General features: G+C 47.9%; 1 protein-coding gene across 2 annotated transcripts in view; it reads right to left on the bottom strand.

Annotated features, from left to right (window-relative positions):
• The window catches only part of RIPOR2 (RHO family interacting cell polarization regulator 2), a 59,747-nt gene extending 46,068 nt beyond the window's left edge, over positions 1-13,679 (bottom strand). Inside the window, exon 1 of one of the 2 annotated variants that reach the window (XM_035317925.1) lies at positions 13,537-13,679. In XM_035317925.1, the coding sequence (XP_035173816.1) occupies positions 13,537-13,597 (61 nt within the window). In that variant the 5' untranslated portion in view covers positions 13,598-13,679. The remainder of the gene's footprint in view (positions 1-13,536) is intronic. The other variant, XM_035317924.1, reaches the window with a different exon arrangement.
• Between the last annotated feature and the right edge of the window lie 12,901 nt (positions 13,680-26,580).

The raw sequence follows: 26,580 nt of genomic DNA, 5'->3' as shown, positions 1-26,580 counted from the left end.
AAACCGGCAATACCATAAAAGCTCACTGGAAACAGAAAGACGGGACCCAAGGAAACGCTGAGACTCGGGGAGAGGGGGTGGGAAGACGGCTGAGCACTTCCACGAAAGCATTAAACAGCTCCCCCAGGCACCTTTCCCTACCCCTTCACCAACACCCCTCAGCCGAGATTTTCCCATTCCCAGCCCCAAAGCGCACACGACGGAGCCAGCAGAAGCCCGACCTCCCTCCTCCAAACCCCGACGCCTCTCTCCTGGCAGCAGGGCTCAGCTGACCCACCTCGGGGGCCGGCAGCTCCGCACCCACCCCTCCCTCCCCGGTGCCCCCGGTACCTGCTGCTGTCGGCGGGGCTGCCGCGGCTCACAGCCCGCCCCGGGACATCGCTCGCCCACCGCCGCAGCCCCGGGCTCCGCGGCCACAGCGCCGCCCCATCCCGGGCGATAATACAACAATGTTCAATATTTTTAATTATTATTATTATTATTATTAATGAGGATGGGGAGCAGCCTCTCCGCGCTCGCACTGCCCCGCCGCTCTGGCAAGCCAGCGCAGCCGCTGCCGGCTTTTCCTTGTGGAGCTGCGAGAGGAGGAGGAGGAGGAGGAGGAGGAGGAGGAAGGGGAGGCGGGGGCGCTGCGCTGCCGTGGCCCGCCCCCGCGGGCGGTGCGGGGTCCCGCGGGCGCCCCCCGGCTCGTCCCGGTGCCGCTGCCCTTGGCTTTGCAGTTTCTGGGGGGGGGGCAATCAGCTCCCTCTGGACCCGGGCCATGTATATTTGATTTTTCCTGGCTTTATTATTATTATCATTGATTCATTATTATTAATTCTTTATTATTGACTATTATCAATTTATTATTATTTTTCTATTATCGGTTTATTGTTATTACTATTGTTATTACTATCATTGTTACTATTATTATTATTTTTGGTCGTTTTGAGCAAGAGGAGGGGGTCAGGGAGCAGCTGCCCCAGGTCTCTGCCCCCATCCGTAGGATGCTCGCTGGCCCCTCCGCTGCCTTCAGTAACCTGTACGCAAGCAGACCCTACACCAGGGTGCATTGAGGGCTGCAAACAGCAGTTAAAGGTGAATATAGAGAATCACACGATCATTAAGGCTGGAAAAGACCTCCAAGATCATCTGGTCCAACCATCACCCTACTACCAATGTCACGCACTAAACCATGTCCCTAAGCACCAGGAGACACCAGCAGACGGGACTAACATTTCTTCCTCTGAGCCCTCCCTCCAGCATCACACTGAGAAAGAAAAAAAAACAAAGGCAGAAATGCTGCATTTTCCCAGAGATTGAAGGGAAAAGGAAATTTTCTTCAGTTTTAGTCTTCCATCCAAAATACACAGTCCTAGTTACTATAAATGCATCTCTCTGTAGAGGTGAGGATCCTGAACCTATTTATTGCTGGCTTTAGGACTTTGCCCTTTCTCTTCCACAGCTCTTTTTTTTTGTACAAGGCTTTACTCCAAACATCACCCAACAGAAGTAGCAAACACCCATGGCTTATTTTTTTTACTATTTTTATATATGTTTATATGGGGTTTTATACATGTTTATATATATATATTTATATGCGATCTGCTGTCCCTCTTCCAACACTTCAAGCTGCTGCAACAAGCTCTCCCTTATGTCTCTGAAACAACTGAAAGTGCTTCTTTTGGGAACCCCTGGCAAGGCTGTGGGTTTGGTAAATCGACACAGTCTGGGAGGTGGCACTACGGGTACTCTCCCTGTACGCCCCTGTCTTTCCCCATTTGGGTCAGATTCGCCCTTTCAAATGCAAATGTTGTCGACGGAGCACACAGACCTGCCACACACAGGATGATATTGTACGGAGAAGTTTGTGAAATGACAACAAAGAGTTTGGGTTTCACAAAGCATTGTTCTTGGAGGAAAAAAAAAAAAAAAAAAAAAAAAAGCTCACTGAACAAAAAATCTGAGCTGCCAATTCCAGCTGACCTATAATCTTAAGTAATTTTCAGCAGTAATAATGAACACGTGGTATTTATATTGTATGCCAAATATAAACAGCACCCTGCAGCCCTCAGAAGCAGAAATGAGAGAAAACCACTCCAGATTCAGCAAAAGCATAAATGGGTGCTCTTCGCAGGGGTGTGCAGACCTCTGGGACCTGAAGGTTCCCAAAGCTTCTGAGCTCAGCAGCGATCCTGGGGGTGACATTTCGAGAGGCACAGAAGTGCTGTTGTAGGTCCCTGGGTACATTTTTAGGGTCATCTGTGGTGTGCCTCTGCCTGAAACAGTGCTGCCCCTGCTTCATGTGTTTCTTGGGGGGGACAAGGCGGGGAAGTTGCTTTCTGGAAAAAGGCAGCTGCACGCTTCGGGCTGTGGAATGTCAGGGGAAGAGGAGAGGGAATATTTGTGGCAATGCTGAAAGCTATAAATGTCTCATCATGCATACTTAATATGCTTTTGAGTCCATTTCAGCCTTTTAGGGGGTGGCAGCTCTCACTGTGGAAGTCTGGTTAATTTGTTAAAGGTTTCCAGTGCCGTCTGCTAATTGCAGCATCTTACTGCAACCTTGAGCCTCCTACAGTGGTTCCTGGCAATTACCCTGTGTGCCCCATGTTACAAATTCCCTCTGGCCCTGTCAGTCGTATCGGAAGATAAGAAGGTTTTTGGAACCTAAGGTTGCAGACGCAAACGCCTCCTTCATTTGCAGCCTCCTCTTTCAAGGAAATGTTCTCAATCCTATGCAAATACATGTGCTGGGGATGTATGAGCTGTTTCTCTTGGTTTCTCAATAGAGTTTTGCATAGCAAACACGGAAATCTTATTCACTCCTCTCTTCACCCTCACCCCTACATATGCATTCCCACTTCCCTGCTCCCAGGGCTGTTGCTTGTCAAAGCTGCTAGGAGGCTGAGGAGGTTTAAGGATGCTCTAGATAAAATCTTTGCCCCACATAGCCCTTCTGAACATGCGTTCATCCTGACACACACGCTTTTGAAAGGATCGGGTCAGTCATCCCACCTGTGTCTTGATTTGCTAATTCAGTGGAAAATGCCAGAGAGCTCTGCCTCCCTCCATCGTTAGGCAGGAACCGAAGCTGCCATTGTGTCGTGGCTCTGATCATACTACTGCTCCCATAAATTATTCACCGGGTTGCAGCGTAATCTGCTGTTGTGCTAAAAACAGGTCAGCATGAATGTCCCCAGCGCAATTTCTAAGTGACAACAGCAAAGCTGATTCTGACTTTGTCTCCTGAAAACACAGTGACCTCTCCGAAACAGCAATTGTCAGTTGTTGTGCACTTTATCCTCTGCCAGCTCCTGTGCACCTTTACAAGCACCAGTTCCCAGCAATGTCAGCCCACGTTATACTTGAGAGATCTAAGCCTCAGTTCTTAAATTACCTGCTGGGCTTTACGGGAGCACTTTGGTTTCTATTAGCCTTTGCTCCCAGGCCAAAGAGCAAATCAGGATTTCCAAGGAAGAGATTAGGGCATACCTAAATGCTGTGCTCCTCCCAGACACCTGGAAGGCTTCTTGAAAGGTCTGAGCAGGATTTTCTGTCTGATACACATCACTGAATCACAGAATCACAGAATGGTTTGGGTTGGAAGGGGCCTTAAAGCCCATCCAGTCCACCCCCCCTGCCATGGGCAGGGACAACTCCCACCAGACCAGGTTGCCCAAAGCCCCATCCAGCCTGGCCTTGAGCACCTCCAGGGATGAGGCATCCACAGCTGCTCTGGGCAGCCTGTGCCAGTGCCTCACCACCCTCTGAGTGAAGAATTTCTTCCTTATAGCTAACCTAAACCTACCCTCTTTTAGTTTAAAGCCATCACCACTTGTCCTATCTTTACACCCCCTGACACAGAGTTCCTCCCCAGCTGTCCTGCAGGCCCCTGTAGGTACTGCCCCGTTATGTTACACACCACTCTGGGTGTGGAATGTAATCACAAGTACTTCAGTTTTGCCATCATCCTGATTCAGCAGGACAGGAAGACAAAAGCCGTGGCTTTCAGCTCCACTGCAGCTGCTGTCCTCTAGAGAAACCTGGAAAAAAGAGGTCTGGGGGAAAGTCCCTTACCCCCATAAAGCACTCAGAGGGAAGACCTTGTGAGGACCTTGATGAGTGTGGGGCATTGCTGCTCATTCCTTGCTGTGCCACAGGGACGTATGCATGTTGTGCAGATACAAAGGCTCAGCCCAGTCCTGGCTGATTTCAGACAGCTGAAAGCGGGGGCTGGTGGTAGCAGACCATGCAGGGGCAATTTGCATCAACGCCTCTCGTTAGCATGTTTGGATCAGCCAGCGTGCTGGAGGAAGTGGCCACCAGACAGTGGCTTGGAGCTTTGGTTTTCTGAGGCAGATTAGGGCCCCCTAGCCTTTAAGGCAGGCTATTTGTGTGTTTTTTTTTCATGAGCAAAAAAACGGGCTATCTGTCATAAGCAGCCTGGGCAAGGCTGACCCTACACCAGCCCACAATCACTTTTCCCAGCTCAACATCCTGTGTTGCCACAACTCTCCTGCTCTCTGCACCTCGCCCTGCCTGTCCTGCTCCTTGGGTTGACTCAGTTCCTGTATTTCTACCTTCTGTGCCAGATGAGCCTGCTCGGTGCATCTGACTTGTGCTCACCATGGCCCTGTAGCTAACTCTCCTTGCTCTCCTTCTAGAAGCTTTAGATAGCCACTTGTTTTTCACTGCTTGCACCCTCTAACCACTGTGCAACCATTTCCCCCCTTCTACTTCCCATCACTGTGTTGCTGCTCCACCCTCAAGTTCCTCATTTTGCTTTCTTCTTCGCGTTGCTTTTGCAAAACTTTCCACCTGCAGCTCTCAGGGTGATTTATGGGAAAGTCAGGTCACTCGAGCTGATGTTCTGGGGTGGCTCAGGGACAGATTCACCCTCCAGGGGCCTCTGGCCAGGTGCTCGGCACTGCTGGGTCTTTGGGAATGACTGCAGTGTGTGTAACGCAGTGGGGGTATTACACAGGGTGTATTACCACAGGGTAGTCAGGGCGCACTTGGTACACCGAGGAAAAGTACGATATGGGAGCAGAGGGAGAGGGCTAGGGACAGAAAGGGGAGTCTTCATCACACCCTGCTGCACTTGTGGTGGTCTGAGGTAGTTGCATCCACCAGCACCTGAAGACAGCAATTTCCCTTCAGGAAGCACTTTCCCAAGCACACAGCCTACCTGCCCTCACATATGTAACTTAGGGGATCAGGAGACACCAATTTTACTATTTTTCCCTCCAGAACTCTCCCCCTTCAAAACCAGCCCCTCCCCAGGGCAGGTTTTGGGTGGCAAGGATCTCTCTGGTGGGCTGGAGGGAGCAGCACGTTCCTGCTTCTCGGCCTGCTCAGCGAACGGCCCAGCGGAGCCGCTCTCCCTGTGAGCAGATGGCACCTCTGTTACTGCAGCTCTACCCTCCCTTCTGTCCCCCCATTGGGTTAAAAATGTCCTTTGTTCCCTAATTAAGGTGTGAGAGGAACTGCTGGGAAAATAATTTGCTTTCCCAGACAGCTGGTAGTCAGCAATGCGATGCCATGATCAAAGCCGTGGCAGTGATCAGAGACCTAAAGCGGCAGGTACGGAGCTACGTGGGGCTTTTGGGGAGTGCTGCTGGCATTGAGCTGGCTTGAAGTCATGGGCAGGGACACCTCCCACCAGACCAGGCTGCCCAAAGCCCCATCCAGCCTGGCCTTGAGCACCTCCAGGGATGGGGGAGCCACCCTGGATGGTCAGGTAGGAGAAGGATGCAAAGGCTGGGGTGGAGGGGAAGGAGCCAAACAATTACAGAATCAAGTGCCCTGTGGGAAGGCTGCCTTGGTGGCCATCTGGATTCCTGCCAGCTCCTCACATGACAGTTTTTGTAGCAGAAACCTAAGAAGAGTCCTCTGGGATAAGGCTCTGAGCAATTTCCATCCTCTGTAAAACCACAGTTGCCCTGAAATCTCTTCCAGCCCGATGGCAGTACAGTGAGTGACTGCAGCGCAAGTCTCCATAACCCGAGTGCCTCCGAGACACCCCCACGGCCCCCTTTTCCTCATCGGTGCATATTTCTGCAGCATAAATATAGCAGATACAAAACAAGTGCAGCGCACATGAAATGCCATTCGGGGGAGCGCGCTGAACACGCCGCCTGTGTCATGCAAGGAGCCCGAAGAGCATCTGCCAAATATTTGGGCTGAGATTCCAGAGCAGAGGGGGGTCCTCAGTGCTGACCGAGCCCTCGGGACAACGCGGTGTGTGTCTTTTTTGGGGGGATGCAGGTTGCCTGCTGGCCCAGCCTGCCCTTCACGTGAGGGTGTTTAACCACGTGCAGGGCGTGTTTCCTCCAGGAAGGTGAAGGGCAGCTTCTCGTGCCACTGGAGCTGCGAGGGGAAATGATTTTTTTTTTTTTTTAAATCACAAATGATATGAACGGTAAAGCAAAGAAATAGTGCTGCCTCGGGGGCGCGGCCTGGCGCCGCAGCAGAGGTTACGTGATACCAGTGAAACGAGGCCAGTTTTTGAGCATCCGACACTGGGTACTATTTTCGGCATGGTGATTTTTGGAAGCGATTAACGACAGCAGCTTGGCACTAATCGGCGGCTGGTGTTGCTGATTAAGCTAACTCTTCCTTGGCTCATGGCCGGCATCAGGAATAGAAAGGGCAGGAAGCTCCCCAGAGCAGTAGGAGAGGCAGAACAGCTCAGAACCTTCTAAACTTCCTGCTTTTTCATGGGAAAATAATAATAATAATAATAATAAAAAGCTATAGCCATCCAGCTCCAGAGCTGTGCTCAGCAGTGCTGAAGGGCTCTGCTTCTCCTGCGGCTTCATTTATCTTTGGCAGTATTTTTACATGGATTCTTTCCGATGTTTCCACCCCTCTGCTAATAAAAAAGAGCCCCACTTGTTAAATGTGTGAGCACATTGCCAGTGTGGCACTCCTCGCATATGTTTGCTGTGGGATCTCAGAGATGCTATCTAGCTTCAAATCTATCTACATCTCTAAAATCTTTCTGCGAGATGCCGATGGGAAGGAAATGTGCCAGCTCAGCTTGAGCAGTGCGCGTTATGGCCCGATCCACCCGTCCTGACGTAACCAAAGCTCCCCATACCATCCCATTTATAAACAAGGCAGCTTCTCCAGATGCCACCACAGAAGTCAATGATTCCCTAGAGGAGGTGGGCTGTGTTCTCTCTGCTCTGTACATCATCACCACTAAGAAACTGTGATGTTTGAGGCAGAAAAAAAAAAAAACTAATTTGCTCTGTGCTACCTCTGTTAGCTCCATAACGTTAGCTGGGTCCTCTCAAGTCTTTTTCTTTTTTCTCCTCAGGTGAGGAAGTCTAGTATGTGGGGTCTGAAACTCACAGGGAGCTCTCAGTCTCATTCTACACAGTCACAGCAAGTGTGCTAAAAAACTGCAGTGCCTGTTGGTCACATCCACGCTCCCAGCAGAGCTATTCCACCTCCCCGAGCTAGCACGGGGTGAGAAGGATGTGAATAAAATTCCCTTTGCTCCATGGAGTCTGTGTGCTGAGCGATGCTGACATGATGAAATGGAAGGTGTTGCAAGAGCTCATGTGCAATGCTCAGCCTTTTGGGGAAGTTTGGGGTTTGGCTTCCCAGGGCAGTCATTTCACTGAAGGTCCTGGGTCAAGGAAGGGGCTTGAGTATTTTCAGTGTCTTTCCTTCTCTGTGGGCTGGATCATTAATAGTTAAAGGTGGGCTCCTCTTCATTTTTTATCTTTCCAACTTTTTGCCAACTATTTAAGCTCCAGGCATCATTTCCAAGCCCCGGGGCCCCGAACTTTCCAATTTCCAGGCTCCTTGCATTTAAACCAGAGTGAGCCAGCACTATCCCCCTTTCCTGTTTGTAGGTTTTGTAGCATTAAACCTGTTGTGCTGAGGATTTCCTAGTGGGTTTGCCTCACCTGTTACCCTGTATTATTTCGCTGCTCTTAGATGTCAGGTTTTGGAAATATTGCTTGAAATTCTGCAGGGCCTGACGACACCCCTACTGTCGGGAAACCAGCCCACCGTTGGCCTTGTGGTGCCTCGGCAACCTTGCCAAACGGCTGGCTGCTCCATCCGGCCCCTTTAATTCACGTCCTGGTGCTGTTTTCTCTCGTTTTTACTCACAGCCTTCAACCCTGCACTTCCTGAGCGGGTTGCTCTGTGTGTCGCGCCCCCGGTGCAGCAGCCACAAACCTTTGTTTTCAGGCGGAAGGCTGCTTTGCAGGCAGCGAGCTGTGCCCTGCATCGCTAACGGGGCGGTGTTGTTTGTGCCATCAGCTTGCTCTGGACACACACTGGTTTTGTGACTTTAATAGAGGGACCAGGCGACAAAACCAATCCAATCCAATCCAAACCAAACCAAACAAAAACAACAACAACAAAACACACACAAAAAGCTTGTGTTTCATGGAGCTTTGTAAGGAAATTACAGATTCACAATTTTAGATTCACAATCTAAAAATGTGAATAAAAGTATGGAAAGGAAGGCTATTTTGTGTCAAACTTTGGTGAGACACTGGTTTGGAAAGCCTAGAAGGTCGCCTGAGCACCACCGCCTGTGGCTTCTCTCTGGCTTGTAAGTACCTTCCTTTTTTCTGAGGGCTGGTGAAATGCCGCTTGTTTATTATTTGCCCTGTTTTCATTCTCCTTGCTGTTGTTATTAATAGTGATCCAGAAATATTGCCGACAAATGCAAACCAAACAAGTTGCCATCCAGACACGGAGAAAGGGAATAAAAAAAGATCAAAGACCTTTAATTAAAAAATAGGGAGACAACAAAGCAGAAAGTGCCTCTGATTTCAATTATTTTTTAATTTCAGGCCTGAAGGACTCAATCATCCCTGCTGCGACGCCCCGTTAAAAATAGGACTCCAGCTGCCCTGGGACAGCTGGAAGTGGGGCGGGCTGGCGTGGGGATGTCCAGGGTGGGGACGGGCATCCCACACCACCTCCTCGCACCAGAAAAGCTCAAACCCGCCTGCACAGCTCTCTGCCTGCCCGAGGAGCAAAGCCCCGAGCAGCAGCTGTGCGAAGCAGGTGAGTATAAACAGGAACAGGCGGAGCTGCGCCATGGTGTGTAGCCTCCTTTCGGTGCTGCCCTCCAAGTGGGTCTGTCTGTGTTCCTAGAGAAACGTGCTCAAACCTGAGTTTATAGGCCAAACGCCTCATATTAAAATCTATCTAGTTCAAGTCTACACCGTTGCCTTGGTGATGAAGAGTGGGGACTTTTCCTTCCCCTGTGCTGCAGAGAGTGTGCCGCACGCCTTCTCCATCACCTGGCACGTGAGATGAGCTGAAAGGACAGGTAGGGATGGAGGTGGGCTGCAGGACAAAGATCCTTGCTCTCACAGTGGCTAGGGGAGCACCCAAGACTTCATCCTCATTTTTCCCTATTTCCCCATTTTTCCCATGGTGTCATGCCTCCCATGCTCGAATCAGCATGGTGATGGAGGCCATAACAGATGTGAAACGTATCACTGCCTGTACTTTCAAGGGGCCACAACATTTATTTTTTTCTCCGAACTTTTGCATAATACAGCTGTGAGCTGCTGCACAATGGCCAAGCTGCAGACAAGAGGTAGCTGTGCTCCACTGAACCTAGGCAGAGTTGTTTGCAAGGTCTCCATAGATCCTTTGAGGGAGGTAGCACTGGGTAAGTGCAAGGGTGTTATTAGAAAACAATAAATTTAATTAACGGATTTTCTTTGAGGATGAACGTTTTTGAGCTTTGAAGAGCTATTGCGGGAAGCCAGACTGATTTTTTTGGGAAGGTATGATGTCTGCTATACTCAGTCACACCCAGCCCTGTGCCTTAGGATTTCAAGGTACAGTGAGGAAAAACAATGCTATGGCAGCATAAATAGGTAAAATAGTTAAATTATTGATAATGCTGAAGATAATACAGACATTTCCTAAAAATGTTTTTCCATGCATGTGAGAAAATATCAGTGCCAGCTCCATATCAATGTGGAAATACTTTTTTGCCCTTACCTTTCATAAAGGAGGATTTTAAATGATAGCTTTGAAGAGAATTATCCAAGGAGCTCTCTGTTGATTTCAAAAACCACTTGAAATACCACAGGATTTCCAGAGAACTATGAGTTAATGCTCTGTCACTAATGGTGTGGCAGCCTGGCAGTGGTCCTGGTCTCCTCACGGAACAGCTGATGTAGGAGTCATACAAGCAAAATTAAAGGAGATGGAATACAACCCGCGGCACTCATTAGGGTTTTATAGAAAATAATTGTGTTGATACTAAACTTGGACTTCTGTGAGAAATAAGACTTGGCACTGCATGAGAGCTTGACTAAGAAACTTGAAGTGGGGTAGATCAATTTGGGGCATGCTGGATGGGTTCAAAACAAGCATGAGTGACAGAAGTAACCCAGCGGAGGAGTCATCAAGGATGACTAGGTGTAGTGAGAACCTGCACAGATTGGTTCTGTCCCTGTGGGGTTTAACTCTATGCCCATGACCTGAAAGGGGACTTTACATTGCAACTGACTGAATAGGTAGATGGCCCAATGTCTGGGATGGCAACTGGGAGAAAACACTACTGAGAGAGTAAGCTGATTCATCTGGTCTTAGTATGGGCCTATCTGGGAGTGAAGGATATAGGCCGAGACTATGGGATAGTGTTAGCCATGTTCTGAGAAATTTTGATGCTGAAAGACTTGAGGATTATAGAGGAAAATCTGATGAAGAGGGTCCCCTCATGAGATGCTGGAAACCAAAAGGACTCATGAAGTCTTTGTACCTATTAACTGATCCTTGAAGTGTTCCTGATGTTAGGTATATACATATTAAGAACAGATCAGGTAACTTCTAGATTGGTCCCTGGTGTAACAGGCTTGGAGCAGTCTGCTCCACGCTGGTGTCCACTTCCCCAAGGGGTTGGTTCCAAGTAAATCCATGAAAATGCTTAAAAGATTAAATCTCACACTTTATGAAGAAACAGCCATCGACAGCAGTCTGTTCAACAAAGGGCAAGAGTGGTGTGAACACAGCCTGTGGGTAGTTATGAGGCACACACCTACAGCAAGAGCAAGTTCTTTGCGCTCCTGGACAAGAGGGCAACAAACTCCAAAACCAAGACAAATTAACACCAAAAGTAAGATGTAGCAGGTTTTAACTGTGACAGCAGCTAACCACCAGGACAACTTAAAAAGGTGTATGGGTGCCACCACCCATTTCCAAATCGTGCCACATGTGAAAAACAAACAAACAACAACAAAAAAATAGAAGAAAGCCCACACCCTTAAAGCTATGGTCTGAAAGTCCAAGCTGGGCACCTGACAAGTGGCTCCATCTGGCCTGAAAACCTACAGCCAGGTCTTGTTGGGTGCGTACGTCTCTGCAGCTTGAAGTTTCAGGTGTCACAGCTTTGCATTCCCTCTGAGGCACCAGGGAAGCACCCAGCCCCCAACACTACCAGATTTAGCAAGGTTCTGACAGAAATAGATTTCTTGTATAGTTACACAATGACATGGGTTTAATTTCCCGTCGCAACCTAAGCATGCTTAAGAACACTGGCGCTGGCACAGCCCCCTGCAGGATTAATGTGTTGAGGGGAGGGTGGATGCTGAGCCGTGCTTCTCCTCCCCCTAGCTGGGGGATGAGCATCGTACCCTGGGTAAGAAGAGCAGGTCCACCCCCAGCACGGTTGCATCTGTGTGGTCTCAGGAGCTCAGCTGAAGCACACCAGGGGCCAGCAGCAGACCCACGCAGGATTTTGGCAGGCTGGAAGAGGTTCCCATGTCTGCTATTGCCCATTTCTCCCCACCCTGCCCTGTAACCAAAGCAGGCATCGCTCCTCCCCGCGCCGATCCCACCCAGCCCAGGAGAGCGAGCTGGGTTGTCCAAGGTCAGCAGTGCTCCAGAAATAACAGCCAAAAACATAATATTGGCCTGCAGAGCCACTCAGGAGAATGGAGAGAGGGCTAAAGGGAAGGCAAGTGCCATGCCTTGTTAATCTGGGGCTTCCAGCTGGCAAGTCTGGGAGCCAGCACTCTGGCCAAGGGAGCAGCTGGGGTGAATTTGTCCTCAGCTGCACGCAGGTGGGTGGAAGAGGCGGGCACCAGCTTGCAGGCTTACAGGGTGAGTCAGGGTGGAAGGGACCTTGGAGGTCAGGTCCAACCCCCTGCTCCAAGAAGGGTCATGGAGAGGTTTCAAAAAATGTCCCTGCCTTCAAAAAGCCGGACTCCTCTAACTGTTACTGGATCAGCCCTTCCAGAAACAACTTAGCTGAGAGGCTGGAACAGATTTCTTGTGCACTTTATCTTTCCCTTTAGATAACACAACGTATATGTCAAATGACCTGCACACATCTCTCTCCTTTCCTCCTACATTTCTGATGAAGAGCACAGACTACAGGTTTCAGAAACAGCAACGAAGCCTAAATCCCAGGTGCAAATGCCCACAGTGAATGGGAGCAGGCAGCGGGCTGTCGTGAGAGGCAGCTTCCACCTGCGTGGGGGCGAGCCGCAGGGAATGCAGCTTTCAGTGCAACTTGGCTTGCCCGGTGGTGTCAGCTCTTCCCCGGACTGTTAGGATTTTGCCTGAATACAAATGCTCCGACCTCTCCTTTCTGCAAATCCATTGCCCTTCTGAGCCAGGCCTGTGTCACAGGGCGAGGAGCGGGGTCATATATACGTGAGAAATGTATTTGAACGCAGGCAGTACATCACCAAGGCTGCTTTCTTTTCTGCACTGATGTCTTTCACTGAGGCTCAGATAACTCGATTTGGCACCATTCACGGCTAAGTTTTCCATACCAACCGCAGCTGAGCTTTGTTTAAATGAGGTTTGCTGAAGCTGTGCTGTGAGTGAGTTTAAAGGTTCACAGTCTCTGGAGCCGATCCAGGCGGCTCTTTGTGCCTTCAGCTCCCTTGGAAACTGCCAGGGGCCGGGGGAAGATTTGCATGAGCGGGCTGTCCCCCAGCCTCTGCTCGAGTGCAGAGGGGAGCAGCGAGCCACGGCAGAAATTACACAGTGGGCCAGATCCTTCTCCTCCAGACTGCCTTATCTCACTGTCTTTACTACTGTGGTCTACTGGTGCTCGAAACACGTGTACACGGCGGCACAGGCTGCAAGCAGTGAGCAGTCGAGCAGAAGCAGTTGTGGGGATGAGAAACCCTGCCCCGTGTTGTGGCAGTCGGAGAGGAGGAGGCTAATTTTGCTCAGAGGATTTAGGTAGGCAGGCGCCTTTAGCCCCGACTGCTTTAAGGACAGCTGCACCTGCGGCGCTGAGTGCTGAGCGCGCTGCCTTGCAGCTGCCGTGGCAAACATACTTGGTGGCCCCCCAGCTTTCTTCTTCTGCAGTCAGCTCCTCGCGGAGGACGCAAGCTGCTGAACAATGTGGAAGTTGTTGTTATTGTATCTGGTGTGCTTTTGTTCTCTGTTCTCTCGGGGGAAAAAAAGAAAGCCTGGTCAACCTGCCACTCTGGAGCCCACAGAGAACTTCAGAGTTACCAAGAAATACCACCCATGCTAGAAAACTGCTCCTAGCCTGCACGGGAGAAGGATTAGCTGAATAAAAGGTCATTTTACCTTCCCCAAAGGCATCGTCTTCTTCTCCGGGTGCAGTCGGGTCTTCTTGGGCGTGCTGCATTGCGGCGAGGACGCAGCTCGGGGCAGCAGCCAGAGCTGAGTGCCTGAACCGGCCCCTACGCTACTGAGAGACTGCTTCCTTTCACCAGTTTCCTAAACGTCGTGGTTGTAACAGCTTCCGCATCTGCCCCAGTGAAAACAGGCTCATTCATACAAGTAACGCTCCTCGTCGCAACCCACAGCCCTGAGGTGGGGCATCCTCCTCAGTGCTGCGAGGAGAGGGAGAGGAGAGGAGAGGAGAGGAGAGGAGAGGAGAGGAGAGGAGAGGAGAGGAGACGAGAGGAGAGGAGAGGAGAGGAGAGGAGAGGAGAGGAGAGGAGATCCCATAGTTAGGCTTTCCCAATTCACTTTCGTAGGAGCTTTACCAAGCCTAAAGGTCTTTCTAATGGTTACGTGAACGATATAAAGACATCTGGAGCAAAACCTGCCTTCTGTCACTAATAAGTAGGTTATTTGGACATCTCTGTCAGTACTGATTCTGCATCACACCAGCCCTCCCAGTGGCTGTGTATTTCTGAATAAAGCAGGTTGACTCGCTCCCACCAGGTCTCAGTTTAAGAGAGGACTGTGCCCACAAACTAACTTACTCTGGCCTTGCACAAAAATACATTTGGTATTCAGGTAATGGCTGAGCCTTGGATAGTCCTGATGGCTCCACGGGGCTGCTCACATGTTATTCATGTGCATGTGAATGCACATACAGGTGTGGGGCCTGAAACTGGTAGCCTGTAACATCTCTGCTGTCAGCATAACTCAGTGGACTGAGCTTTGATTACCCTGTTTTGTATTTGCATGTGTCACCACACCCTTGAAAGTGAGATTCCCAGCACAGTGGTGGTGGTCGCTGCAGCTTGCAGTAGATGAGTCACAACCAGATATGAGCTCATCCCTAATTAATCTAGTGTTTTTTATTAATTATTTATCTTTTAAAGCTCTACCGCTGGGTTTCTGCAGGGCTGAAAACGGAGACAGCTGGCCAGCGAGTGGGAGAGAAGACTTGGCTCTGGCCCTGCTGGACAGGCTCAGGGAAAACACTTCTCACTAAACTTCCTCCCTCATCCTCTGTCCTGTCCAGTCTGTCCACAGCAATTTCTTCAGGTGTGGACCATGGCAGATGAGGTCTGGCGGTTGCAGGGGAGCATCTCGCTGCCTCAGTGAGGCTCTCTGGCCTCTTGAGCGGTGGGAAGTAAATGAAGAAAGGGGTAAAAAGAGAGAAGCACCACTATGGGATGCTGAGAGGAAACAGAGCAGGAGAAGGGATCGGTAAGAGAGAGGAGAGAAATGTCACAACAGGAGTAGAGAGATGGAGAAGTGAGAGCAGAGACAAAGCGCTGATCTGGAGGGAGGGGGTGGCATGCTGTGGGTGTCCCCAAAGCACACATGGGGACAGAGGTAGAAGTGCTGGGCTCGCAGAGGTGGTGGGAGCCAGCCGTGAGAAGGCTGCTGGGGGTAAGGGAAAGGAGAAGTGCAGAAGGAAGGGCAGCCACAGGATGTACCTTGCATTAAAGCACTTCCTGGCAAGAGCTGCTCCTGGCAATGGGTGGCCACTGCCCTATCATTTCCTTGAAACAGCAGGGTGGGAGAAACCTCCAGCCCTGTAGAAACATGGGGTGCCACGGAGCACATCAGCCTCTGAGGACCAGCGAGGGCAGAAGAGGCTTTGCTGATCTTAATGATTTATTTATTTATTTATTTTTTTCTGGGCTTGATTCAAATTAGTCTTAAGTGGACGGTGCTGCACATACAGGTGCAAAGCACTCAAACCCTGTAGCCAGAATCACAGGAAGAAAACTGGAGAAAATACACTGCTCACTAAAATACAAATGGTAACTTTTCTGTGCTGCCCTGGAATGGGAGCTCATTTGTAAATTGGGCATGGGAAGTTTTAGCCATTTACTGCTTCCTTCAGAAAGATGCAGGAGCGAGCCTCTCTATCCTGGTGATTGTGGCAGTTCCCTTTTGTGCTGCATTTCCCTGAGACTTAAAGTTATTTCCTTACCCACTGTTTTCCCTCAGCCTCTCCGGATGCCTGTTACCTTGACAGCCCTTTTTTCTTTTAGTTTTAGGAATTAAAAGGCATCAAAAGCTGTCCTCTCTCCCAAAAACAGCTGTCACCAGAATGAGCACACCAGCCGGGCTGGTGATGAATGGTAATGACTCAGCCTCCATTGCGAATGCACAAAGACAAGTCGCTTTGATTCGTTCCTGTTTGCCACATGGGTTCCTGATGGCAACCTCACCTACATCGCTCGCAGCATGCGATGTTCCTCCCGTCCCCGAGGGGATCACCGTGCTCCTTCCCTCGAGGGGGGATAATTCATCATGGACAGAAAGCCCACCTCGCTGCAGTGCCTACCCCCTCCTTCCAGCCCCATCGTTGTGTCCAGGGAGGTGTGGTTGGTTTTGCCCTGCAGATTTGTGTGCCCATGTCCCTGCTGTTCCCTGATCCCAACCATCCGAACTAACAAAGTGGCTTCCTCCCAGCTTTATTTTGTAACACCTCAGCTTTTCTTCTGCCCTCTTTATGCACGAGAAGCACTTCTGTCTTGAGCCTGTTGAGCTGCTTCAAATCCCAGTAACTTTTCTTTTCACCTGTTGGCTAATGAAGCCCCACTCCACACCCAAAAAAAGAAAGAAAAACAACCTAATCAACTCTGCAGTCACTGTAAAGCCCTCATGTATGTGGTTTTCATGTAACCACATCTGATGCGTGCTATCAGAAAAAGCCACCACCCATCCTCTAAGAGCCTGTCAACAAAGAGTGGGGGCGACAAGGGCAATGTCAAAAACAAGGGTGGATCAAGCACAAGCAAGCAGCCTTTAGAAAAGCTCTTTTTAAATCACCCCTAAACTTACTCCTCTTCCCCTGCAACTTTATTTAAGCAACCTGTCCTGCCACCCTGGCTAATGGGAGGTGCGTAAGTTGAACCTCCATGTGTCTGCTGTTCTGAGAACCACGTCTCAGAGGAGGCTTCTGGGTCTGATTGGTGTCCTCAGGAAAGGACACCGGGTCTGAGCGGGATGCATTAGTCATGTGCTAAATATGGGATAAAAATAACCATTTAGCACGTGCAAAGAGGGCAGAAGGTGCATCGTGGTTTATGTGCAGCCCCAGAGAGCGGAATTATGTATGGTACCACAGTGTAGACAGGAAAATTGCCTTCAGTGGTGAAGGGCTGGGTTCTTGGACAGCATTTCTACCACTTTGTAGGTGGCCTTCCTGAGGAAGATATTTGCCACACCAGGGAAAGAAAATGCTTTGTCTTTGTGGGGTTTGTTTGCTTGTTTGTATTTTCTACAAGAAATATGAGATACAATACCAGCTAACCTGTATCAGACAGTAAAGCTGAGTGAAAACAAGAATTTCTGACCCAGGAGAAAAATCCAGTATTCTGGCATTTTGTTTGCAAATACAAGCCATTATATTCTTTCTTTTCAAAGGTCCAAAAAAGTATGTCATTTATTACTGTTGATCAGGGTTGTTTTAATTCATCCTTATGTTAGATTCAACATGTCCACAAGCAGCAGGAGAGAAGGGATGGACCTGGAGTCTTAAACAGCATCTACCCTATGCACATTCCCTCCTGCTCCACTGCAAGGGGAAGGCCCAAGACACAGCAAGGTCATGCCCCAAAGGGTTTGTTAGTGCTCTGTTTTGTTATGGGGCTATCAAGGAGTGAAGATTGCCTTGGGGTGAGACACTACACAGCAAACACGCAGAAAAAAGCAGGGTGAAGGCAGATGACAAAGGAAGGGCAGGTGACTCTGAGGCTGTAGAAAGTATGAAAGGGCCATAGGAAAGGTGTTTGAGGCTAGTTACGTGTTGGTAGTGGAAAAGGGAGTGCTCATATGGGCTTAAAGTACCTGTATAAATTTTGCTCAGGATGTTGCTGCATTGTCAGCCCTCCTTGTAAACATCCTCCTTAGAAACCTCGAGGATTGAGTTACAATATCATGTCTAGTTGTTAACTCATTTGCAAGTTACAGGGACTCCAGGGACTTGGATTATATTTAGGCAGTCTGTGTCAACGACTGACTGAGCTTAGTATAATTTTTTCTTTGCCAAACTTTGAAACTTTTTACGCTTTTTTTTTTTTTTTTTTTTTAATGGGGATATTCAACTCCAGAGAAAACTTGGCAGAAATGCTCCCTTTTACTGTGAGGGAGAAGAGTTAGCAGGCCAGGACAGTAGAAGATACGGCTGACTACACACATCTTTACAAACTCTAGACCTGTGCACAGATCTTCATGAGGCTACAAAATGCACACCATCTATTTTGGAAAACTGAAAAAGGGGCAAGCTCCGGGAACTGGTCACCCACAGGAGAGGACAGTGATTTCTGAGGAACCCTGTACTGCTTCAGACAGTGGAGGTAAGTGTGTGAGCCAGGAAAACCCAACTTGTGCCAGGGAGGCTACGGTGCCAGTTTGGGAAGCAGCTTAACACACTTGAAATATGTAAAAGTCATGGTGACAGAAGAACTGCCTGTTGGCTCTCCTAGCCCAGTCAGTGCCCACAACTCTCAGACACCTTGGTTTCAGGTCTTAGAGGGATGTCTGCTCGTCATCTTGCAGTTGCTGCCCCATCAGACATTGAAGTGAGCAGGAACCTCGACGTGTAGTTGGTGCCCTATTGTTTCTCTTCATGTGCTCCCCATGCTGCATGCAGTGAATCCGTCACATGCCCTGGAGGTCACTTGTATGTGTGTCCATTCGGGTGTGTCACTGCAATTCACAACACCTACCACATCCCACCAGACCCATCAAAGATAACTTTGGCTTTCTTCTTCTGCTCTCTTACCCCATTTTTCAGTCAAGCGTCACTTGGCCTATGAAAGTAAATTATTACCTTCTCAAGGCAACATACTATTTCATTTTGAAGGGAGAAAGCAAGACAGCCTGGATGAAACCCCTACAGAATGAGCATAACCTGGAAAATTGTTCTCAGTACATAGTTCCCAGTGGTTCATTATCGAAAAAGAACATGGCTGAGTGTGATTTTGCAAGGCTCAGCCTTGGATCTGGAATTATCCAATATACTTTGATACTGTTGATGATAGAACAGATATAATAACACTCATCACACTTGCCTGGCTTCCCAGGAGTGTACATACACTAGAGGAGAGAATAAAAATTCAAGCTAATCTTAACAAACTGGAGAAGTGGTCTGGAAAGAATTAAATGCAATCCAAGAGAGAGAGCTGTGAAGTACTGTGCTCAGGCAAGAATAATTAACCTCATAAAGGCAGACTGGTAGCTTAAGTAGCATTTTTATTTATTTATTTATTTCAGAAAAGAGGCTGGAGGCAGCCAAATGTGAGTCAGCTTTAACACCTGAAAACAGCTGACAACGTGCCATCAGGTGTGATCAAAAACAGAAACATTAAGTGATTCCTTCACTTTGGTCTGGGTCAGCAAGGTCTCTGACAAGGCAGGATGCCACCTTCAGGCATCTCAGTTCAAGGGGAATAGAGACTATTTGGTGACAATTTTGAGAAGAACAACATCTGATCAGAAGGTTAGAAAACTGGAAATTAAGGAAAAGATCAGAGAAACTGGAGTCCCTTTGTTTGAGGGAGAGAAGATTGAGGCCTCTTCTCAACCTCTGCAGTGGAGTCATGAACTTAGACTGCAGAACAGAAAAAGCAAATTAGGTAGGAAACTAGCCGAAAGTAGGGAGAAACAAGTTAGGAAAAAAGCTTTCTAACAGTAAAGGCAGTGAAGCGGCAAAATAGTCTTTGAGTGAGTCAGTGCTGAGTGAATCAGAACTGCTTTAAACTTGCAAAGCATCCATAGAGCTTTGAAGAACAGAGTAGACAAGTAGCTATCGGGAATAATGTAAGAATAGCTGATTCTGCCTCAGGGAAGGGTGGTGGGAGTAGGGGATCTCTTGAGGTTATGCTCAGTGCTATTTTGATAGAGCAGCTATTGAGTAATGCTCGATTTCTACTTGTTGGCTTTCTTTCTCAGCGACACTTAGCTGAGAGCTATGTTGTCCCGCTGCTTGAAGGGTTCAGCACGTTCCAGTGGCTCGTGGTTGGCATGGGAATATCTCTGCTGTTTCAACTAATTTAAGTAACCCTATCAACTTTGCCTTTGTGTAAGAAATCTTCAGATCTTGTTCTTCTGGATCTTCACTCTTTCCTCCTAGTTATTTTCATACGTGTCCCTCTGTGATCCGGAGAGGTCATTTTCATCAACAAAAGATACGTGATGGATTTTTTCACCCTTTGATGATTAAATCCCATGGGTTTTTCTCAGAAGTATTTCAGATTGTTTCCATAAATTGTTAAAGAGAAGCAATCTGCATACAATAACAACATGCAAATTATCTGATGCTACCTGCAGCAAAACCAATAAATATGCTCAATCCCTGTCAGCATCAAAACCTTATTTCTCAGTAAGGGTTACATATCAACCATGCAATCTTTCTACCAATGTGAACAAATTCTAAAATCAACCAAAGAGGTCTACACCATACTGCAACACTGTTGCCAAATCCACAAGACTTTCCCAATTTTCCGTATCATAGCCTTTATTAATCAAGCCATTTCTGCCAAATGCTAATTCTCTTGGGGTTTGAAGGAAATACAGGGGAAAAAACTCTTCTCATTGTTCAGATAAACGTCTTCCATCTTAGGCAAGGTAAATTCCAATAGATAAGGGACCCTCTTCTCACCTTCCAGGTTAACTCTGAGAAATTGAGTGAAAGCTCTGGATCATTTATTTTGGACACTTAGGTCACACTGTCAAACAAATGATATTCATAGATGAATGCTTCTCCCTCACATAAAATTAAATCAACTTTGGGGCCTTTACTGCTCTTCCTTGTGCACTCCCCATTTCCAGTTTCTCCAGCCTTCTTCTGAAAGAGTTCAGAACTGGCCTTCTTCCTTAGCCTTCTCTACTTCTTTCAGCTCCAACTAGCACAGCATGCTGCTGCTGTGAGATGGTTTTTCACAGTGCTGACCCCAGGCATTTTTCAAGACAGATTTTTTTATTATTATTATTATTTATTTTCTGCCGAAGGAATCTTTAAAGGCATTTTGTCATATTCTTGCAAACCATGGCTAGGATGGGCAGCTTTGGTTGGGTGATGGCTCAGACCCTGCCTGTAGAAGCTAGAAAAAGGTGCACGTGTGCATTTCTCTAAGGCAGTCTGACCTAGCCATTTCCATCACCAGAACACTGACGGTCTCAGGTCTCATCATTTCCCCCCTTGCCCGCAATGCATTTTTAATCAGTCTTTTAAGATGCTATAAATTACTGTTTAACATGACTGAAGCTATCTTACAGAGCACCACCAGCAGGGCCTGGCAGATGTAAGAAATTGCTGCTGGTTTCTGTGAAACCTGACTTAGGTGCTTACTTTCAGGCCATGTGTCACTCACACCTGATACCAAGGTCCCGGGGGTCTGAGCATTTAATTCCAAATTCTGTGTTAAAGCCAATATACAAGTTTTTTTATACTTCTGCAGTTGCTTGTTCCCTCCTGTGCATTGCAGGTGACTGTGGCACAGTTAGCTGTGGGGCTGTGTTAAAATCAAGGCACGGAGCTTGTCTTGCTTTTAGAAAAGTAACCAAACACTTGTCTCCAAAGGTTGGATAAGCTCTTCTATATTGCGTGTTGTGAATGTGGTAGCAGACGAGAACGTTTTGTTAAGTACGCAAAGATGAAATTAGGATGTTCTGTTCTGGCTCAGCCCATTTTTTTGAGAACTCTTTCTGAAAAATGTCTCTACCTTGTACTTGCAACCTCTTGGTACATCGATGCCACTCTGGGATCGAGTTCTCCGAATAATTGCAACAGCAGGATTTACTTCTCTCTTTTTTTCTTTTCTTTTCTTTTTTTTCCTTTTTTCTGCAGCCCCAGAATAAAAGCATCGCTGAGAACGGAACCTGTGGTAAAGGAAACCTCACCGCAAGGCATCCCCGCCCTGCTTGCCTTCCTCCTTGAGCAAGACACACAGGGCATGCGCAGGGCTGGATGTGCACAGGGCTCTTAATAGCTCTCCTGGAGGGATTGTTTCATTTTTACTCCTACAAAGTAGGACAGAAAAGAGGAATATATATATATTTTTTTTAGCAGTGCCTCACTTTTGCTGAAGTGATTAGCAGCTCAGAGAATGTGTAATGATCACAACAGACAAATTTAGCATTTGTGCTTTTGGTTGCTTTTAAGTGAATAATAACACCTCTCCCTTCCCTTCCACCAAAGGACTTGGTGACCACCAAGTCAAGAGGTGAGGACCCCCGCCCATATCTTTTGGGAAGAAATGCTGGCGTCTGAGTGGACAAGCAATGGTAATAGCCATAGAATGAGGAACTCCACTTCGAATGAGGAACTCCCTGAAAACACATATATGCATCTGCAATTCCATACCCCAAAGGTACAGTAGTTTAAGATAGGACATAAAGAACAGCTTTCCCACCTTCATATGATGGAGTAGCATGTACTTATCCTGCCTTCTGTTGACCTTGGTATGCTAATTGAATTTCACTTGTAAAATGCACCTAAAGCTTTCTTCTGGTGATACATGACAAGGGTTTTGGTCCCAACCTGCTGCATTGCTACATGAATATATAGCTGGTTCAGAATAATATAACTACCCACTGCATCAGTGTTTCTTCAGCAGCCTTGATTTTGTTAATCAGTCTTCCTTTCATCCTGGCCTTGTTTGCTGAGAGAACTACCTCAGAGAGAGCCTGACAGCACAGAGATAAAAATAACAACATGGGTTTCAGCAACATGCGGCATTTCATGCAAATTTTTTTTCCTGTTTGCATCTCCTGAATTTTCTGTTTTCTAATTAACTTAACTCTTGTGTAGAGGCCACCCCACTCCCACCCCCCAACATATTTAGGCTAGTGACAGACTCTCCCAAATAGCAGAGGAACATGGAGTTGGCTTCTCAAAGTAAATAAAAAGCATCTCAGCCTGAAGTACAAGTGCTAACAGGTGTTAGTATTTTATACAGAGGCAGTTCAGAAATAATATTATTGACTGGCAGAAAATGACATAAGCAGGCCAGAAGGAAAATCCAAAACAAACTAGCTCATCTCCACGGGCAGACTCTTTATTCCAGTACAGGACAGTGCTTGGTTGATCTGACAACCTTGGTACAAGCTTTGGTGTTGCAGAACAAACAAGACATAGCAAAGTGATAGGAAAGTAGCAATTTCCAGCAAATGACAAAACAGCTATTGTGGGAGATGCACCGGCATGCCCTACTTAATGCTCTGCGCATGGAGAGTGCTGCCATCTATGAAACAGCTTTAGGGGGTGGCATGGGGGAAGAGAATATTTCATCTCAGTGTGGGTTCATGCTGCCCATTTTGCTTTGAAGCCAGGTAGGGAAACAAAGGTCACAGCCCAGGGATTGCTGCAGGGATGGAGAATTCCAGGTGCTGGTGCTGATGTGGAACCAAGGGACTCCTAGAGCAGGGAGCCATGCTCTCAGCAGGCTCCTGCAGCCCCTTATTTGGGACCCACACCAGGCAGAGAGAAACATGAAGTACACCCCGCTGTGGCCACAGAAGCTGCAGCCTCCTGGTGGATTAGCCAGCCAGTCTACCAGTCTACCTGCAGGCTAATCACCCCCTTCCTCATTACCAAGGCTGTTGCTGCATTCTACCACACTGCAATGCCATCTACTGCAAAGCAGTAAGTGGCAACAGTTGTCCACCAGAAGGCTGGAGGGCTTGTTTCATCCCTGGTATCTCTTGTCGTGTGCGATAACATCTCCCTCACTGTCTGCAAGATGAAGCTGAAAGGATTGTTCTGCCCTGTCCTTCAAAGCCTTCTCCTACAATCCCTCCTCCAAAAAGGAAAAAAGGTTAATTTTTTTTCATCATGCTTCTTAGCAACAGCACCTACACGAAGATCTGAGAGTAAGATCTTCTGCCTACCCCCCTCCTCACCCCTTTCCACGCAATTAGCATGCTGAAGCACAGGCAGGAAACAGGATGGCAATGTCAAAACTGGCACACATGAAGTCTGCTGCCTTTTTGCAAGGGTTTGCACCATATGGACTGAACTGACTGAGAGCAGTTTCTGAATCTTTCTTCTCCCTGTGGAGATCTGCCTCCACAGCAGTTTCAGTAAGTGCCCCAAACCACCTGCTTTTTGTGATGGTAGTTGCTGCCCAGAAGGTCTCACATTTTCAAACCAAAAAACCTCCATCCCTGGGGACTGTTGTCTCCAGGCCTCTGATGGGGAAGGTGTGGAAAGAATTTAAAAGTAATGAGCTGGAGAAGCCCAGTCCAGCAGTAGTTAAACCCAAGCATTAATTAAATTAACTTAATTAATTAAATTAATAAAAAAGCATTTCATGTGAGAAAAGTGAAAGAGGCTACAGCAGTGTTGATCACCAGGGGTGTTCTTCCTTCTCACAGCCCTTGGAGGCAAATGCCAAGCAGAGCTCCAAGCTGCAGATCAGTGAAACTGGGTTGTTCAGAAACATCTGAGATGTGGAAAATGAAGGCTGCCTGTCTGAAGTTGCTCATCTTCTGGAACAGAGTGGAGCAGAGAAAAAATGCAGCTGGTGGCATATCCAGTGCAGAGCCAGTACTGGCTGAGCCTTGGTTCATCAGCCAAATTTTGAATTGATCTCAATCTGGTCTCTGAATCTTGATGGCAAATTTTCAGGTAAATTCAAGACTTAGAGGAGGCTAAAAGAGATGCAGGCCAAATAAATTCACACTGGGGTTTCCAGGTATGAGGAGGGGTGCCTGGGATACTGTGTTTGTGAGGCTGGGGACTGCTGTGGAACGTGGCCCTGTGTGCCCCTCCAGCACCGCATGCTTTCTGCATGGCATTCACACTTAGGGTGGACAGACAAAGACCTCCCCACTGAAACACAGTGTAGCTGGCCACAGACCAAGCCTGGGTACACGCATGAGCTGTTAGCCAGGACCTGTATCTTGAACACAGAATCAAGTGAATCCAATCCTTCTGCTTTTGCTGTGTTTTTCTTCCTAAAAGCAAAGACTGTGTATTATATATCACAAAGTCACAGAATCACAGAATTGTAGGTGTTGGAAGGGACCTCGAGAGATAATTGGGTCCAACCGCCCTGCCAAAGCAGGTTCCCTAGAGCAGGTTGCCCAGGTAGGCATCCAGATGGGCCTTGAATATCTCCAGAATATCTCTTGTGTATCTCCAGAGGAGACTCCACAACCTCCCTGGGCAACCTCTGTTCAAGTGCTCCGTCACCCTCACTGAGAAGAAGTTCTTTTGCATATTTTGTTATATTTCGCATATAACCCAGGAACAGGAGGAGCACTTCGCCCCAACTTGGTGTGGTCTGCAAACTTACTGAGGGTGCACTCAATTCCCTCATCCAAGTCATCAATAAAGATTTTAAAGAGGCTGGGCCCCAACACTGACCCCTGGGGAACTCCACCGATGACCCGTCGCCAGCTGGATTTCAATCCGTTCACCACCACTCTCTGGGCCCGGCCATCCAGCCAGTTTTTAACCCAGCAAAGAGTGTACCTGTCTGAGCCGTGGGCTGCCTGCTTCTCCAGGAGAATACTGTGGGAGACCATGTCAAAGGCTTTGCTGAAGTCTAGGTAGACTACATCAACAGGCTTTCCCTCCAGCCTGAATGACGATAAGAGGATAGTAGTCCTCTGGTTTAATGAGCTGCGACAGAGCCTTCCTAATGTCTGATGCACTCCAGGAAGACAACACACCTCCCTGGAGAGGTTATTGGGACAGCAATATATATATATATATCAAAACTGAACTCGCTAAAGAGGTTTTCTCTTCTTTCCTTCACATTTATTGAAATTCACCCTCTGAGTGCCTCATCTGACTGACAATCTGGCTTTTTTTTCTCCTCTTGCTCCACGAGGCTGGGAGGATGCATAATGCCAGCTCATCCCAACATCCCTTCCCAGAGTGCCCACTTATCCCTGAGCTGGGTCTGGGCCCTCGTGACTGATCAAAGTAAGACAAAGGATGCTGACTTTAAGATTTTAATACAACCCCCAAGAATCCCTGCTTACTTTAGCAGCTCGGTCAGCTTGCTGACCATTTGACCACCGCTGTGATGCAGGCCTACATCTCTCCGTGTGCCTGGGTAAGGCTCCTCCCATTTTCAAGGCCCAACCTCGACTTTTGAGACAGTCCGTAAGCCTGCAATTAAGCCGCTGGAGTAGATTATGTTTTAGAAGCTGCAGTAACATGTGGAATGAATCACCAAACTGGATGTTGCCAGTTTTTTTTTTTTTTTTTTTTTTTTTTTCCTTAGTGGTCAAGGTTAAGTATGAGAAGAAAGTAACTCAGTGTAGGAGGACCACAAAATATGTTAACAGCATAACAGCAATTGAAGGATTGACCCAGCCCTATGAATCTGTGGGTTTTACTTTCTTAATTGCTGTTCTCTCTCCAGGGAACTACTGGAATAGCAATACTCTGAGCTTTTAGCCCACGTTTTCCTATTCCTTCGTCTCACCCTGAGTCAAAGCCAAATGACTCCACCTGGCCTTAGCATACTTGAGCAAGCAGCCCTTGCTGGAGCCCTCTTGTTGAGAACAGGGAAGGCAGAGCAAAGCTGTTGCTTCATGGGACAGCCTCTGCCTTTCAGATCAGGTTTCCTAACACACAGTAGTGTCATTGAATCCATTAAACAAACCTCACAACCCAGAAGCAAAGAGCTCACCATAGAGGGTAGGAAAATAAGGGAGCTATGGCAGATGCCAGTCATGCCACCCGGGCTGTCCCTGGAAGGTTGTGTTTGTCATGGGCCTGAGCCCAGTCCCAAACCTCAGCAGAAAATGGTATTTAGCTCCATGCAGGCTTGCCTAGTGCCCGTTTCGCCTGAACTCGAGGAAAGCCTTTTAAGCAAAGATCTTTGTGTAAGAACAGTGGCCCATCCTGAAGATTGGGGTCATCTTTATTGACAATGCTCAGAAGCTCTGCTAATGGACACATTAGTGCTGTCTGTAGATAGCATGCCCTCAGTTACTTGGAGGAAA

Source organism: Oxyura jamaicensis, chromosome 2, assembly GCF_011077185.1.
Source record: "Oxyura jamaicensis isolate SHBP4307 breed ruddy duck chromosome 2, BPBGC_Ojam_1.0, whole genome shotgun sequence".
In the NCBI taxonomy this organism is placed as follows: domain Eukaryota; kingdom Metazoa; phylum Chordata; class Aves; order Anseriformes; family Anatidae; genus Oxyura; species Oxyura jamaicensis.
Note: the sequence above shows the minus strand (reverse complement) of the source record. Positions and strands in the feature narration are given on the sequence as shown.